The following is a 14,587-nucleotide window of genomic DNA, read 5'->3' as shown; positions in this document are numbered from 1 at the left end:
GCCAGAGCACCCGTCTCAGCTAGTGACAGTTCTTCCAACTAGGAGCATGATTCTTCCACCAACTTAAAATATCAAACCTCATTTCTCCAGTGGCTGTGCCTTTAGGAAGAACTTGTTCTGCTAAGTATGTCTCCAATTCTGACTTCTCAACCTCAAACATATTGTTTTCCATAATGAAATCATCATAATCACATTCATATGATGTTGTTATACCTGCAGAGCTCTCAATTGCAGTTGAATGCATTCCAATATCAAAGTAATCTGGAGCTGTAGTGTTACTGTTAGTTTCATAAGCACAAAAAAGAGCATTGAGTTCAAGCTCAAATTTGTTACAGTGACTTTTATAGTGTTCCACACCATATACTCTCTTCATAACAAACTCCACCCATTTAGCTTTGTACCTAGGATCTAAAACAACCCCAATGCCCATCAAAGTGTTACTTTCTTTCCAGTAGGCATTAAATTTCATCCTCATATTCTTGGCCATGTCTTTGATATAATCATGCTCACTTGATTCCCAGATCTTAATGCATCTATTAACTTCTTGCACCCCATTATAATACAAATTTGCTGTGGGATACTTAATCCCAGCAAATTTGGTTGAAATGACATCAAACAATTCCAAACATTCACATACATGTATTCCTTGTTGCCGCTCCTTAGCAGTTGGTAGTATGTTGAAGTCATTTTCCAAATCAGCTAGCCTAACAAAAGCTTGTCTCAGAAAGATTGCATCCTTTAGCATCTTAAAGGTGGAGTTCCACCTGGTATCCACATCTAAACCCACAGACCTTGAAGCAGGAAGCTTAACTTGGGCAATAGCACAATCAAATCTCTCTTTTCTAGCCTGACTTGCTTTGACATATTTTACACACTCTCTAACTGCATCTATAAATGGAGCAGCCACTCTCATTCCACACCCCACAATCAAGTGCAATACATGATTACTACACCTCATTTGGAACATATCCCCATTAAGAACCAAACAGTCTTTGGTATCAAGCCATTTCTTCAGATGGTCCATCATAACATTGTTGGAGCTAGCATTGTCAGCAGCTACAACAAAAAGCTTAGTGTCTATGTTCCAATCTAGACATACTGATTTCACTACAGATGATAGAACTTCTCCAGAATGTGGTGATGGCACTAAAGTATATGCTAGTGTTTTCTTAATCAATTTCCACTCATCATCTATGTAATGCATTGTCACACAGCAATAACCATCCTTTGTATGCTTACATGACCACATATTTGTTGTTAAACTACATTTAGATGTAATTGTCTCAAATTGTTCTTGCAATTGCAGTTTGAACTCAGTTCTTAGTTTCATGATATCTTGCCTAACTGTATTCCTATAGTAAAGCTTAGCAGCAGGATTTAAAGACCTCACAAACTCAACAAAATATGGATGCTCAACTATAGTGATTGGATAACCATGTTTAACAATCATTTTGGCAACTAGTATCCTAGTAGCATCAACATCATACTTCCAATTAGCAAGCTTAGTTTGTGCATTACCTGTTTTGATTGTAGCAATCTTTCTTTGTCCTTTCTTGTTTGCAGGCTTTTCTTTGCAGGTTTTAGCATGGTAATGCAATTTGCTGGTTCCTTGGCTACTGGGTGCAGTCATTCTCCTATGACAATGTTTGCATTCAGCTACAAGTATCCCAATCTCTTTACCTTTTACCATCTTCTTTTCAATTAACCTTTCAAAATCATTCCAAGCATCAGACCTTACTGCACGCAGTTTCTTCTTTTCTTCAGCTATAATTGGATCTTCATCTACTTCTATTTCTGCTACTGCTTCTTCTGTTGCAACAACAACAGGTGTTGAATGAATTCCTGATTGTTGAACTTGGTTTGATGCAAAAGGTAATTGAGATGCAACTGAAATTGATTGAGAGGAATTGCTTCTGCTTGATGAACCAACGCAATTGGATGCTCCTCTTTCGCTTTGGGACATGATTAATTTCACGAATTGAAAACCCTAATTTCAGAAACCCTAAATTGAAAATTTAGTTTTTAGGATTGAAATTAAACTCGAAAGAAAAAGAAGAAGATAACCCTAGTTTTCTAATCAGTAATCACAGATAATTTGTATAGAGAAGATGATGATTTTGCTCGAATTGAAAGGAAGGAGATGAGGGTGAGGGGTGAGTTTTTCTTCTCTCGTTTGTGTTACTGAAGAAGAAGAACAGAAAAAGTGATTCTGTCGAAGTATAATAACCTAGGTATAGGAATTTACACGTGCTAGTCACACGTTAGCGGTTATCGGAACTAAGGCTAACGGAAATAGCCCAACCGGTACCGTTACGGTAGGATAAAATTATCCGCTACATTATCGGTTACGGTTAACCGGTATAACGGAACTAAACCTAACGGAAACCGGGTAATCGGATTCGGCTAACGGATAACGGTTGTCCATTGACATGCCTAGTTTGAGAGATAAATCATTTCTAAATTTACTAGTAAATTTTAACCAGGTCATCTAATTAGGGACGGAGGGTAATATGACTTTAACGATCCTTATGCACCGGTAATGTTATTGTCGGTACATTCATACGATCGAAGCTGTCAGTGTAATTAATATCTTCCATTGCATCCGTTATTCATAATGGACTCGGATTGGCAATTTGGCCCTTTGTGCTCCTACGGTAGTTTCTTTGTACTTCTGCGGTGCCTCTCTTTTATATATGTACCTAATACATTGGAAAAATTAGGGCAGCAGCATTATGGCTTCTTCTTCTTGTGTTCGTCTTGTTGCAATCCATCATCCTTTTCATCATCAACACCATAAACCCAAACCCATGTCATTACCAATGTCATCTCTGACCAGGGATTCTTACTTGTTCGCTAAACCCCTACTAATCACCGGCGAGAAACACAAACTCCAATTTCTTTCACCTAAAACCCTACGTAACCCTTACTTTTCCACATCAAAGGTAACAGCATTACGTGAAAATACCAGTAGTTCAGAAAACACTCCAGAAAATAAAATTCCAGCTGCAGAGATATGTCTTATAGTATCTGTATACATCATCCCATTCTTAAACCGACTAAATCTACTTTACAAATTCCCGGTTTTGAATTATGCAATGAGTCCTATCATGCCATTGTTAGGATTCTATCAATCAGTACCCACTCTTGGTTTGGTTGTGTTTCTTGCTTTATTTACTGGTTTTATAAGATACAGGAATTTCACTAAGTTGAACTACACTTTACAAGCAATGGTTATGGATTGCGCTGTTGTTATTGCATCGTTAGTTCGCCCGTTTTTTGTGAATCCTGGTACTGTATCTGGAGGAGCGTCAGGGTTCAAGTTTCAATTGTTGAATGTCAGTATCATGATGCTATGTTCATTTTTTCTTTTTTTTTTTTTCGTCCAAGGTTTTCTGCTCAGCACCAAGTGAACTCAATCCCTTCTACTTCCTCTTACATTTTGATTTTGCAGGTTCTTGAATTACTAGCTTTCCAGACATGCATACATTCATGTTTAGAACACATGGGGGCTGCCCTGTGGGTTGGAGAAAAGGTAAAGGTCAATGTAAGTTCAGATGTACCGGCTCCTTCTATTGCCACAATAACCCGCGTCATGGAGGTGGTGATTAAGACCGGAGAAGATGATGGTCGACGGGTGGGAAAATCCTTGGTGCTGAAACTTCTAAATGGAAACCACAGTTTTCTCAGTGATATGATTTCCGCTGAAACATGCAACAAAAATATATTATCCTTATGTCAAAGTTGTTCAAATTCATTGCTATATCTATTTAGAAAAGCTGAAATACACTACTTAATTTATCAGCGTGTAGATGAGGATGTCGATGAACAGATATCTGTAGAAGTCGATAACCTTTTATGGTTGCTTGGCATTCTGGTAAATAGGCAAGCGGCTGAGAAGTTTGCATTGATGTGGGCTAACCAACAAAAGCTGGCAAACCTGCACAAGAAATTCCGTACGCCCTCTCGACATCACGTTAGCTGCATAACAACACAATTGCTTGATGGTATAGGAAACGGGAAAATCCTTTTGGCGGCAGAAATCCGAAAACTGTTGTTAGAGACATGGATTCAGCCTCTGGTGGATGACTACCCTCGCTTAAGAAAACTTCAATCATTTGATCCAAAAGAGGTGGAAGAAAATATTGAGAAGGCAATATTAGAACTTACACCAGAAGCTCAACAGACAGGTCCGGCCCTGATGTCAACAGACTTACGGGAGCAACAACGGCCATCTTATGTACAGGAGTGTTTTAATATTTTGAGAATTATCTTGGAAATACTAGTAAATATGGGGCGACAAACAATTATCTTTATTTTAACGTTACCTAGAACGCTGATCTTATTAGTATGATCTCTTGGGCTGGTTATACTAGTAAAAATGGAAGAAGAAGAAAAAAAAAGATGGGAAAGTTATTATAGATACTGCTGCTGGCATGTTTGGGAAGTATATCCTCGTCCTCGTCAGCCTGATAGCATGTTTCCAGTTTTCTCAGTAACAAAAGGGATCACAGAAGGATGGGAGCATTCACTCGATGATAGCGGTGTTATATTTCATATATTCATAGAGAAGCTCTTGAATCCTCTGAAACCTTTCTATATTGTATACTAGTGAGTGATATCATTGTGGGTGTGTGGTTGAAAATTGAACTAGGATAAAGTGACTGAGAAGGTTTCTACAACATTAGCCCCTTTTTAGGGCTTGGGCTTTCATTTGGGCCGTCAACTGGTGATGGGTGTTCCGTGTTCATTTCTATGTGGGGATTTGAACGATTTTTTTGGGATCATGTTTTTTTTTTTAGGGGATCATGATTTATTTAGGCAACCTTCCCTACATTTATAAGGGTGTCCTAAAGTTAGGAGATGATTAACTTATCTTTTTCTCTTGTTTAAATTATTGACTAACCTAACCCTGTGACTAGCACAGTGGAGTCTCATCCGTCTCTCCATAGGAGAGACCCGGGATCAATTCTCGTTGTACGCACAAAAAGGTGCAGTTGTAATATAGTTGGGGTTTAGGTGGGTCTGGATGGCAGTGGGGCCATCCGGGCTGGCTGGGTTAACCAGGGGTAAGGCCCGGCTTCACTTATAAAAAAAGAAAAACGAAATTATGACTAACCTAATAATATCCTCATAAACCTAATAACTTAATTAAAACTCAAATTTATAAACACAAAAATACAATTTTATCTACTAATCTAATTGCATTTTAAAGTCTTCTCTTGTCCTCATGTTTTCTCTTACATTTTCATAATCGTTTTAAATCCGGATTTAGAAAATTGTATATTAGAGGTACTTTTCGACTAACTCATGTCTTATTTATACATTTATGATTGATAAATTGAGTGAACAGTAATCATAAAAATTGAAGTAGCAGAGAGAACTTCGGCTAGGAATTTTGTGAAAAAACTTTATCGAACTATCCGAACTTGTGGAGATAATATGAAGAACAGTTTGGTTGTTTCACAATAAAAAAGTTCATAACCGAACTTTTAATTTCCTAACCGAATTTTCATATAAAAGTTCGGTTACGTAGCAACTTTTTTCCTCCTAACCGAACTTTTCTCTGAAATCCCATATATCGATTTCGATTACGTCGCAATTTTTTTATTTCCTAGAAGAACTTTTAATTTCCTAACTGAACTTTTCCCTGAACTCCTATATATTGAGTTCGGTTACGTCGCATTTTATTTACTAAATGAACTTTTAATTTCCTAACCGAACTTTTCTCTGAAATCCTATATATTAAGTTCGGTTACGTCGCAATTTTTTTCTCCTAACTGAATTCCATATATATTTAGTTCGGTTACATCGCAAATTTTTTCTCCTAACCGAACTTTTCTCTGAAACCAAAAAATTCCATTAAAACTAAGTTCGTCTACCTGCGCTTTCATGAACATTAACCGAACTACATTAGGAGATAAGTTCTACTACCTGTTCTTCAGATCTTATAGCCGAACTTGTTTGACTTAACCCAATTCAAGCTATAAAATTCTCATTTTCAGAAAATTTTGGCCAATTCAAGCAACAAAATACTAAATTTGAAGTATGCTTGGGTGGTGTAGATGGTGAAATTTGGATAAGGGTCAAAAAGTGTCATTTCAGGACCATGGACAAAATTCAACTCTCAAGGGAGAGACTAAGCCCGTCCACAAGGCACTCATAGCCGCAATTTATAATATACCTTCCCGCGAGACACTGCTGGTCGTGATACTGTGACTCCTAGCTCACATACTCGGCGAGATACTGCTGGTCACGTAGGTTCTGTAGAGCGTAAAACGTCCCCGACAGAATTATGAACCAGAACAACCACAATTCCAGTGTGTCTTCGCGAGACGCAACTGATTGTGATGCCATGATTCTTAGTATACATCCTCGACGAGATACTGCTGGTCATGTAGGCTCTGTAGATGCGTAAAAACGTCCCCGACAGACTTATGACTCAGAGCATAGATATACATGTCTCATGTAAGCACGACTCATCCTATTTGAAATCAAGGACTGATTTCTGGTACATCATCGAGAGATACGCTGATTATGTCTATTCTAGGCTCTGACTCGACTTACCGAGGTTTCCGAATAATTCCTAGGACACCCCCGCGAGATACACTGGTTATTCTGCCTCTAGGCCCTTTCGACATATTCCTAGAATATTCTTCTGAGATACACTGGTCATGTCGGCCCCATAAATACGTACACAATTGTTTTCTAACACAAATACAAGTGAGCCAAAGTCACGCAGTGACATTAATCGGGCGTACAAAGACTTCTCTCTCTCTTCAGTACGAGTCCCAAATGACCACAGAGAGATTTAGATCTGTTAAGAAAATCCTCGTAGATTTTGGTTCGTCAACAAAATCTCGGAGAGATTCACATCTCTCTGCAAATCTCGGAAAGATTCAAATTTCTCCTCAAAATCTCAGAGAGATTCACATCTCTCTGCAAGATCTCAAAGAGATTCACATCTCTTCTCAAAATCCCAGAGATTTACATCTCTCCGCAAAACCTCGGAAAGATTCAAATCTCTCCTTAAAATCTCTCGGAAAAATCTCAGACAAGGATGATATTCCCCGCACGAGCCTCATGTAGGAATCGAATCTCCTTTTCAGACTCTCCACACAAATTCTGAGGCATCTCATGCCTTTTCACGTGACTCATCCTATTCATTCTTACAGATCGGAAAATATCTCTCTATCTTGGACAACTCGGCTAAAGAAAATTTTTCTCTCTCAACACATCTTTACGAAGGCTGACTCAGCTTCACACAAATGGGGGGGGAGGGAACAATTAGGGTTTTGGTCTGGTGGTTTACGACACGTGTGAGAAATACCCGGATTATTTCTCACCCCAGAAGATAGTAAAGACGGTGGAATAATGAGATAAACTCAACCTAGTTTATCTTTATCTATTCCTGAAGAGGCGGAAGAATTTCTCCGCACGGCACGGAAAGAAATCCTTATCTTCACCGACCTGAGATTAGAGAATTCAGCAATAAATAGGTCATTTATTTCTCCAAGCTACAATGATCTTTCTCATAACCTCTCAGAGAAATTCTTCTTAAAACCCTAGAATTCTCTGATCTCTCTCTTCGTCTGCTTCCCTCCCTATGAACATCCCTAAACCTCTTCCATGTGACTGAAGCAGCCTTTGAACGACCAGTGTGCATGGTTTAGGCAGACATTGTTCGTATTCAACCTCCCGTAACTCACTTTCAGAAACCCTATAATCCCACTTCTAACCTCTCTCAGATTTTAGGTAACTACATTTTGGCGACGACAGTGGGAGGTTGTTCAATCAGTTACAGATATCAATCAGGGTCTCTTAGGAAGGAAGACGATTCCACCAATCCAAACACAAAAACGTTTCATTGATTCAGTCTCTGTAAATCCATTACAGACTTAGCCGAGAGAGTTATCCCTACCATCACTTTCTCTCTCTTTCGAGTTTGACCTTAGTGTATAGGTTAGTGCGTCCTGGATCACATGGATATCTTCATGCATAATAAAACTCCCTAGTAATCTATTTTCATACAAATATAGTGCTAATCCTTGAAAACGTTGGATAAGGACCAAAGAGAATTCCCGGAGACTCAACAAAATCTTGCAAAATCTCAGATCGACATCCAGACTTATCTGAGAACGCCTTTAGAGTTACCTGTAGGGATAGATCCAACAAATATAGATCGAGTACACGTTTCCTACATAATGAGTACTAAAACTGCTGAAAATAGCATTGACGGGATATTGCCTGCAATCGACCTCACCGGAGAAGATAAAGCTCATTACGAACGCGACAGAGCACAGGAGCAACCATCCATCTGACCTTATCACTATCAAGGACCTCAAGGAACATATGGCGCTCTAAACTTGGATATTCTGAAGTATATTTGCTCCAAAATTCGTTTAGGTTAAGGGACTTCAACCTAATCACAAGGGACTCGGGAAGTTTACTTCACTTTAATATTTGACTTATATCTCTTTCATTCTGTATCGATTGACCTAGTTCTTTTTCCGTCGGATTTGTCTTTTCTTCGTATACAAGATAAACTTAGCTAAAACTCGGAAAGGCTCCAAAAAATTCGTGACCTAGTCAAAAGCGTTGCAGAGCCACATAGGGTCATAAACAACTAACAAAGATACATCTTGTCGCCCTTCCTGCTTCAGAGAATCATGATAAGAATGCGACAAAGTATGAAGAAAAACTAGATCCCAAGACGAGCCTCAACCGAAACTCAGCCTTATCCGAAGACGCAAATCTTCCAGTCAATATGGTACCTCAATACTCGTTTTGTCAGAAAGAAAAGGAATTAGACCTAGGAGTTACGGCCAAGCCTCGATGAGCCTCCAGTTCAGCTTAACCAAAACTATCACATTTCATTTTCTGACGGAACCTCAGTTCACCCAAGACGGAGAAGGATAATATCTTTGCAACCAAATTTATCAAGGGAAAAGAAATCTGAAACGATACCCATGAGGCCAACAATTCAGATAGAACTTCATTACTAGACATATAACCGCAACCAACTTCTATCACTGAAGTAAACAAGGGAAGGATCCGAGACCGTAGCTCCAAGCCACACAATGCTTGTATTTCCGTCAATAAAAGCCTCATCTCTCAAAAAGATATGCCCGGCGGTCTATCCCATGAGTCAGAGTCAGACATGATGAGAAAAGGACAAGATATGAATATCACTTACAACTTCCTTGGGTTAAAACACGATTATACCGAGTGAAGGAATGCCTAGAAGATTTCCATAGAACTACCCCATCAACAAAGTCACCTCAAATCGATTGTTCAACCACATCCATAGTTCTGCTAGTCCTAGAAGGCGTACAATGTTCTTAATTTTGGTTTACTATCTCCCAGAAGAAAGACAGATCTCGATAGATGATTCGTCTACATAAGTTCGCATGAATCCTTGTTAAGAAACCTAGTAAGGCCGAACAAAAACTTCATCTTATGCAGGAAGACACATGCGGCCACTACCTCGATATGATTCTCCACGGACGTCTCCAACCCGCAGAGTATCGCTTTCCCACATTGAAGACTCAATCTCATACGCTACAAGGGTCTTATTTCATGTTCCAAGCATCTCGAGTCAATGAGAATCCCCTGTCCTATATCAAACTGGTGACTAATGAAGAAACATGCGTTACATACCTACATGACCAATAAGAGGTGGCCCAGACATCCAGTTTCCAGATAAAGATTTAGAAACAAGCAACACAAGAGTCTCTAAAGATTGGGACACATCAAAACCATTCAACTCCTCAAACCCAAATCACAACATGTTATGATTTGGGGACTATTAGAGTAGAGTTCGAACTTCAAATTCGTAAAATGGAATCATCTGTGACTCGATAAATCTCGCATCTCTCTTCAGTCTCGTCGAATTCTCCTTTGTCAGCATCTTTTCTGTATTCAGCAACTGCAACTATGTCTCGGATCCTGACTGAGGATGTGATGGTTCAAATATGGATAGTTTTGTCCCTATAATATATTTTAGGGTTTTATACGCGTGCAACATGAGTATATCAAGTAGAAGAAGCATTCAAATTATCCCTCAAAAATGAACGCATGCAAGAGACAAACTAGGGTTCACAATCGATTTGAATATGAGTATACATTTTCCACTATACTCGGACGCGACTCATACTTTAGTCACATAACTCGACGAACTGGAACAAATGGGTATAGAATTCAACAACGCGTTATTAGTAAAAGTATTTGTCCATGTCTCTCCTACCATTGTTAAAAGGGAATGATGTTTCGAAATACGGTCCAAGAGATGTCATCAAAACACATGAAGGAATTGCTGCTAAATATTTGAATTCCCGGGTTTAACTTCACGTGGAATTATCACCACAAAAACAAGCTCCAAATACTAATTTTACTTTAATAAATGAAAGTCAGGTATTTTATGCTCGATAGTTGGGGTCAACCACTAAAATCAGATGTCAAACGAAGTTTCTACAGCTTCTGGAGTGAAGGCCGCGCAAATTAAAGGAGGAACACCTATTACGAATTTAAGTTAGGGTTTTCACCTACTCGCATACCCGACGAAGAAATCTAGGGTTTGCACCAAGTCCGAACTCATGAGGGTCCCCTTCCTTTAAAAAATGCCTACGGGAAAGGTTCAGAGAGAGAAAATATCAACCCTGAAGGAAATCATCCAGCAAAGGCCCTTAAAGAAAATCTCTTGCTTCATTCAACTGCTTCACTTCGGCCTCTGCATCTCGAGCCGTCTGCTTAGCATGTTCCATCTCTTCATCTACCATACGCTCCTCAGATTATGAACCTCTCTGAACTCAATTCATCCAAACGGACCCTGACAGAATCGAGCCACTCTCTCGATTGCCTCACATTGAAACGAAGATTCTCATCACGTACGGTCGTTAGGTTTTCCAGATTCAGAAGGTCATCAAAAGCAAGTGTTAGAGCACTGCTTAGTCAAACTCGCATGCATTGCTATCTCAAGCATGTTTGTCGATGTTAGTGATCAAAACTATAAGTCCTGATTTCTAGTCTACTTATAGCTAAGTCTCGGACTATGATAGAAAGTGTAGTTGAGCCCAAGACTCCATGGAGATCATCATACAAAGACGAAGAACTGCTCAAGGAACTTGTGGTTCATTGACTAAAAGGTATGTGGAGACTTGAGCTTATCTATCACTCAAAAGTCTATCTACTCCATCTCCTATCTTGAGAAAAAGTCGTATTGCTATATAGACTTTGATTATACACATTTTCTATTTCGATCCGAGTTTATCTCGCGTATCTATTTCTCAAAATATGTGTTGGTAAGCTTTCGCTTTGGCCAAGTTCATCTTTACTAATGACGAAAGTCATATTAAGTTTCAATTACTTGAAAATGGCTTTGACGAAAAATGGTTTGTGAATAACAATCATATAACGTCCTCTAAGAATGTTTCAATGATTGAAATGAGAGTTTAGAATATATAACCTTGGAAGGATATAAACATTGTGTAGTTACACATATGTGTATAAGTCCTTATTCCTTGAAAAAAAGTATGCGTACTTTGCTGCTCAGGAAAACCGGAACTAAAGTCCGCATACCAGTACCCGCACCATCGGAAGTTCATGTCCCGTGAAAATCTGCTGGAGTTTGTGAACTGAAAACAAACTCATTCCGGGTACTTAAGTCCGCGTACCAGTCCGCGTACTTAGGTTGGTTATTTTCTAAAAAAGGTTATTCGTGAACTTAAACTTATATAAACTAAGGAATGCATAATTGCAAACCATGGATATAAAGTTCATGGGTTGATTCGAGTGAATCAAATCGTTTTTGCTTCGATTGTGTCTTGTATACTTCTATAAGATCTAAGCAATTGAACAACTCTCTAACTAGTTCATTTGAGTAATTTGAACTAGTTGTGGTAAAGAAGAATATGGTTGATATGGAAGTGCTCATATGGCTAACCATTTGGTTAACTATTGTTGAACCAACTAAGTGTACATGTTTGGGTACGGTTACACAAACCTAAATAAGCGTGCATTTCATTTGTATGTAACAAGCTAAGTTCGATCTAACAGTTGAAAGATATTAGCTTGAATCTAATCAGGTTTTCATCTAACGGTGAATATTGAATGCTTTGTTACTAAGCTAACATTGATTTGCAAACCCTAATTTGAAAGTCTATATAAAGGAGAACTCTAGCAACTGGGAAAACTAATCCCCACACCTCCTGTGTGATACTAGTTGTATAAGCTAGAGTCGATTCTCCTTTAACCTTAGGTTTCTTCTCAATACCCTGTAGGTTAACGACTTGAAAACTTCATTGGCATTGTGAAGCCAGACACAACTATTTTCTCTGTAGTTGGGTGATCTGATCTTGTTGTTTCTATCGTATTTGAGTACAATCGTAAGATTGGATTGAGATTGATTTCTCCGATAGGAAAGATATAAAAGAAATCACAAACACCTTCGTCTCATCGTTTGTCATTCCACAATATCTTCTTTTGCTAGTCGATTAAGATTGTCATGAGGTGATTGATAATTCTAGGCTGTTCATCGGGAATATAAGTTCGGGTTATCAATTAGTTCATGTTCACCTTGATTTATCAAAATACGGAACAAAAACTCATAGGTAATCCTGTGGGAGGCAGATTTATCTATTACCGTAGACTTTTCTGTCTGATACAGATTTGTTTATTAAAGTCTTCGACTTTGGGTCGTAGAAACTCTTAGTTGTGGGTGAGATCATCTAAGGGAATCAAGTGCGTAGTATCCTGCTGGAATCAAAGACTTAAGGAGCGCAATTGTACCTTGGATCATTGTGAGATTGATTGGGGTTCAACTACAGTCTAGACCAAAGTTAGTTTGTAGTAGGCTAGTGTCTGTAGCGGCTTAATATACAGTGTGTGTTCAATCTGGACTAGGTCCCGAGGTTTTTCTGCATTTGCGTTTTCCTCGTTAACAAAACTTCTGGTGTCTGTGTTATTTCTTTTCCGCATTATATTTTGTTATATAATTGTAATATCACAGGTTGCGCGTTTGAATCGATCAATTGGGAAATCCAACCTTTGGTTGTTGATTGTTGATTGAAATTGATTGATCCTTGAACATTGGTCTTTGGTACCGTTCAAATTTTTTCTCTTGTATTCAATTAGACTCGCAGATTTCTATTTGCTTGAGTAAGTATTGAATCGAGAAAGAGAGATATAACTCTTTGATATACTTTTATTAAGATTGAGTCTGACTGTCTAGTTGATTCTCTTAAAAGTATATTGGAGTTGGTCCATATAGATTGCTAAGCGAAATATTGGGTGTGGTTGTTGTACCCCCGCTTTTTCAATTGGTATCAGAGCAGGAAAACACGTGACAAGTCTGTGTTTGTAGCGATCTGACTCTATGGACAGAATTCTATCTCCATAAACGTACAACCAGTCTTCGATGGCTCAAACTACTTATGGTGGAAAATTGCTATGTGTGTTTTTCTTCAAGCTCGTGATTTTCAAACATCGATACGTGTTGTTAATGGCTATGATCCTCCGGTTAATATAGAAGGCGATGTATTTATATCTAAGGATATTGGTAGATATATCCAGAAGAAATCCTTGCTGCAAAGCAAAATTCTGACGGCTTAAATGTTATCATACATGCCATTACCCCAGATCTTCAGCATCATGTGACTATGTGCACAAAGTCTAAAGAATCTTGAGATATCTTAGAAACCGTATTTGACGGAAATACCAGTGAGAAAGAAGCTAGGCTTCAAAACCTAAATTCTGATTGAGAAATCCTTCGTATGGCAGATGAAGAAACATTTGATGAGGTTAATCACAAAGTGTCTGAAATTGTTAATGCATCTTTTGCATTGGGTAAGACCATTCCTAAAAAGGACATTGTGATGAAAATTCTCAGATCGCTGCCATCTACATACGACTCTAAGAAGCATGCCATCGTTGAAGGAAATGATCTCGCAACGCTGTCTAGAAATACTATGATTGGGAAGCTAAAGATCTTTGATAATGAGCATACGTCCAAGTATAGCAAGGATGTTGCTTTCAAAGCACTAAAGAACACTAAATTACTTGATAAAAGTAAAAGTGTTTACATCTCTGAAGATGATCTTTCTGAGGCTGATTCATCAGATGAAGATCTTGACAAGTCAGTCTCATTGATCACAAGACAGTTTAGGAATCTTCTTTTGAAGAGAAGTAAACGGTTCTCCAGAGATAAATCCAAGTCATCAGAAAAACCACATAACCGTGTTCCTCCTAAAAATAGAGATAATGATGAAACTGATGACAAGGATATTCCTCAGTACTTTAAGTGTAAATGTTTTGGTCATTTTGCAAAATGAGTGTCCAAATCGAATGAAATACACTGTGAATAATGTTTCAGGTTCAACTATGTGTCTAGCAGCTTGCACATCTCAGATGCCTGGATTATATCCAAGGTTGACGTGCTCATATTGTTCACTCAAAGGTCATGAACTATCAAAGTGTTACAAGTACAAACACAAATTGAGACATGTCAACAAACTTCAACGAAGATCTAATCGATTAGCAAGCAAACTTAAACTTGCTCAAAAGACCGCTGAGGTTTGTAAGATTTTATCTTCGT

The 14,587-nt window shown here is 38.5% G+C and overlaps 1 protein-coding gene across 1 annotated transcript; it reads left to right on the top strand.

Moving 5' to 3' along the window:
- Positions 1-2,732: 2,732 nt before the first annotated feature.
- Positions 2,733-4,593, top strand: LOC113352410. The gene is made up of 2 exons (XM_026596231.1): positions 2,733-3,335; positions 3,452-4,593. Exons 1-2 carry the CDS (start codon positions 2,733-2,735, stop codon positions 4,349-4,351), a joined length of 1,503 nt encoding a protein of 500 aa, XP_026452016.1. The 3' UTR covers positions 4,352-4,593.
- Positions 4,594-14,587: the final 9,994 nt, after the last annotated feature.

The sequence above is a fragment of the Papaver somniferum genome, chromosome 2 (genome assembly GCF_003573695.1).
Source record: "Papaver somniferum cultivar HN1 chromosome 2, ASM357369v1, whole genome shotgun sequence".
NCBI classification, from domain to species: Eukaryota; Viridiplantae; Streptophyta; class Magnoliopsida; order Ranunculales; family Papaveraceae; genus Papaver; species Papaver somniferum.
The sequence above is the reverse complement of the archived record's forward strand: the minus strand, read 5'-3'. Positions and strand labels throughout refer to the sequence as shown.

Bases quoted from the DNA above. Each gene is read 5' to 3' on its own strand.
- LOC113352410 (XM_026596231.1), top strand. From the start codon at position 2,733: ATGGCTTCTTCTTCTTGTGTTCGTCTTGTTGCAATCCATCATCCTTTT. The intron at 3,336-3,451 runs GTCAGTATCATG...TTGATTTTGCAG, and splicing joins TCAAGTTTCAATTGTTGAAT to GTTCTTGAATTACTAGCTTT.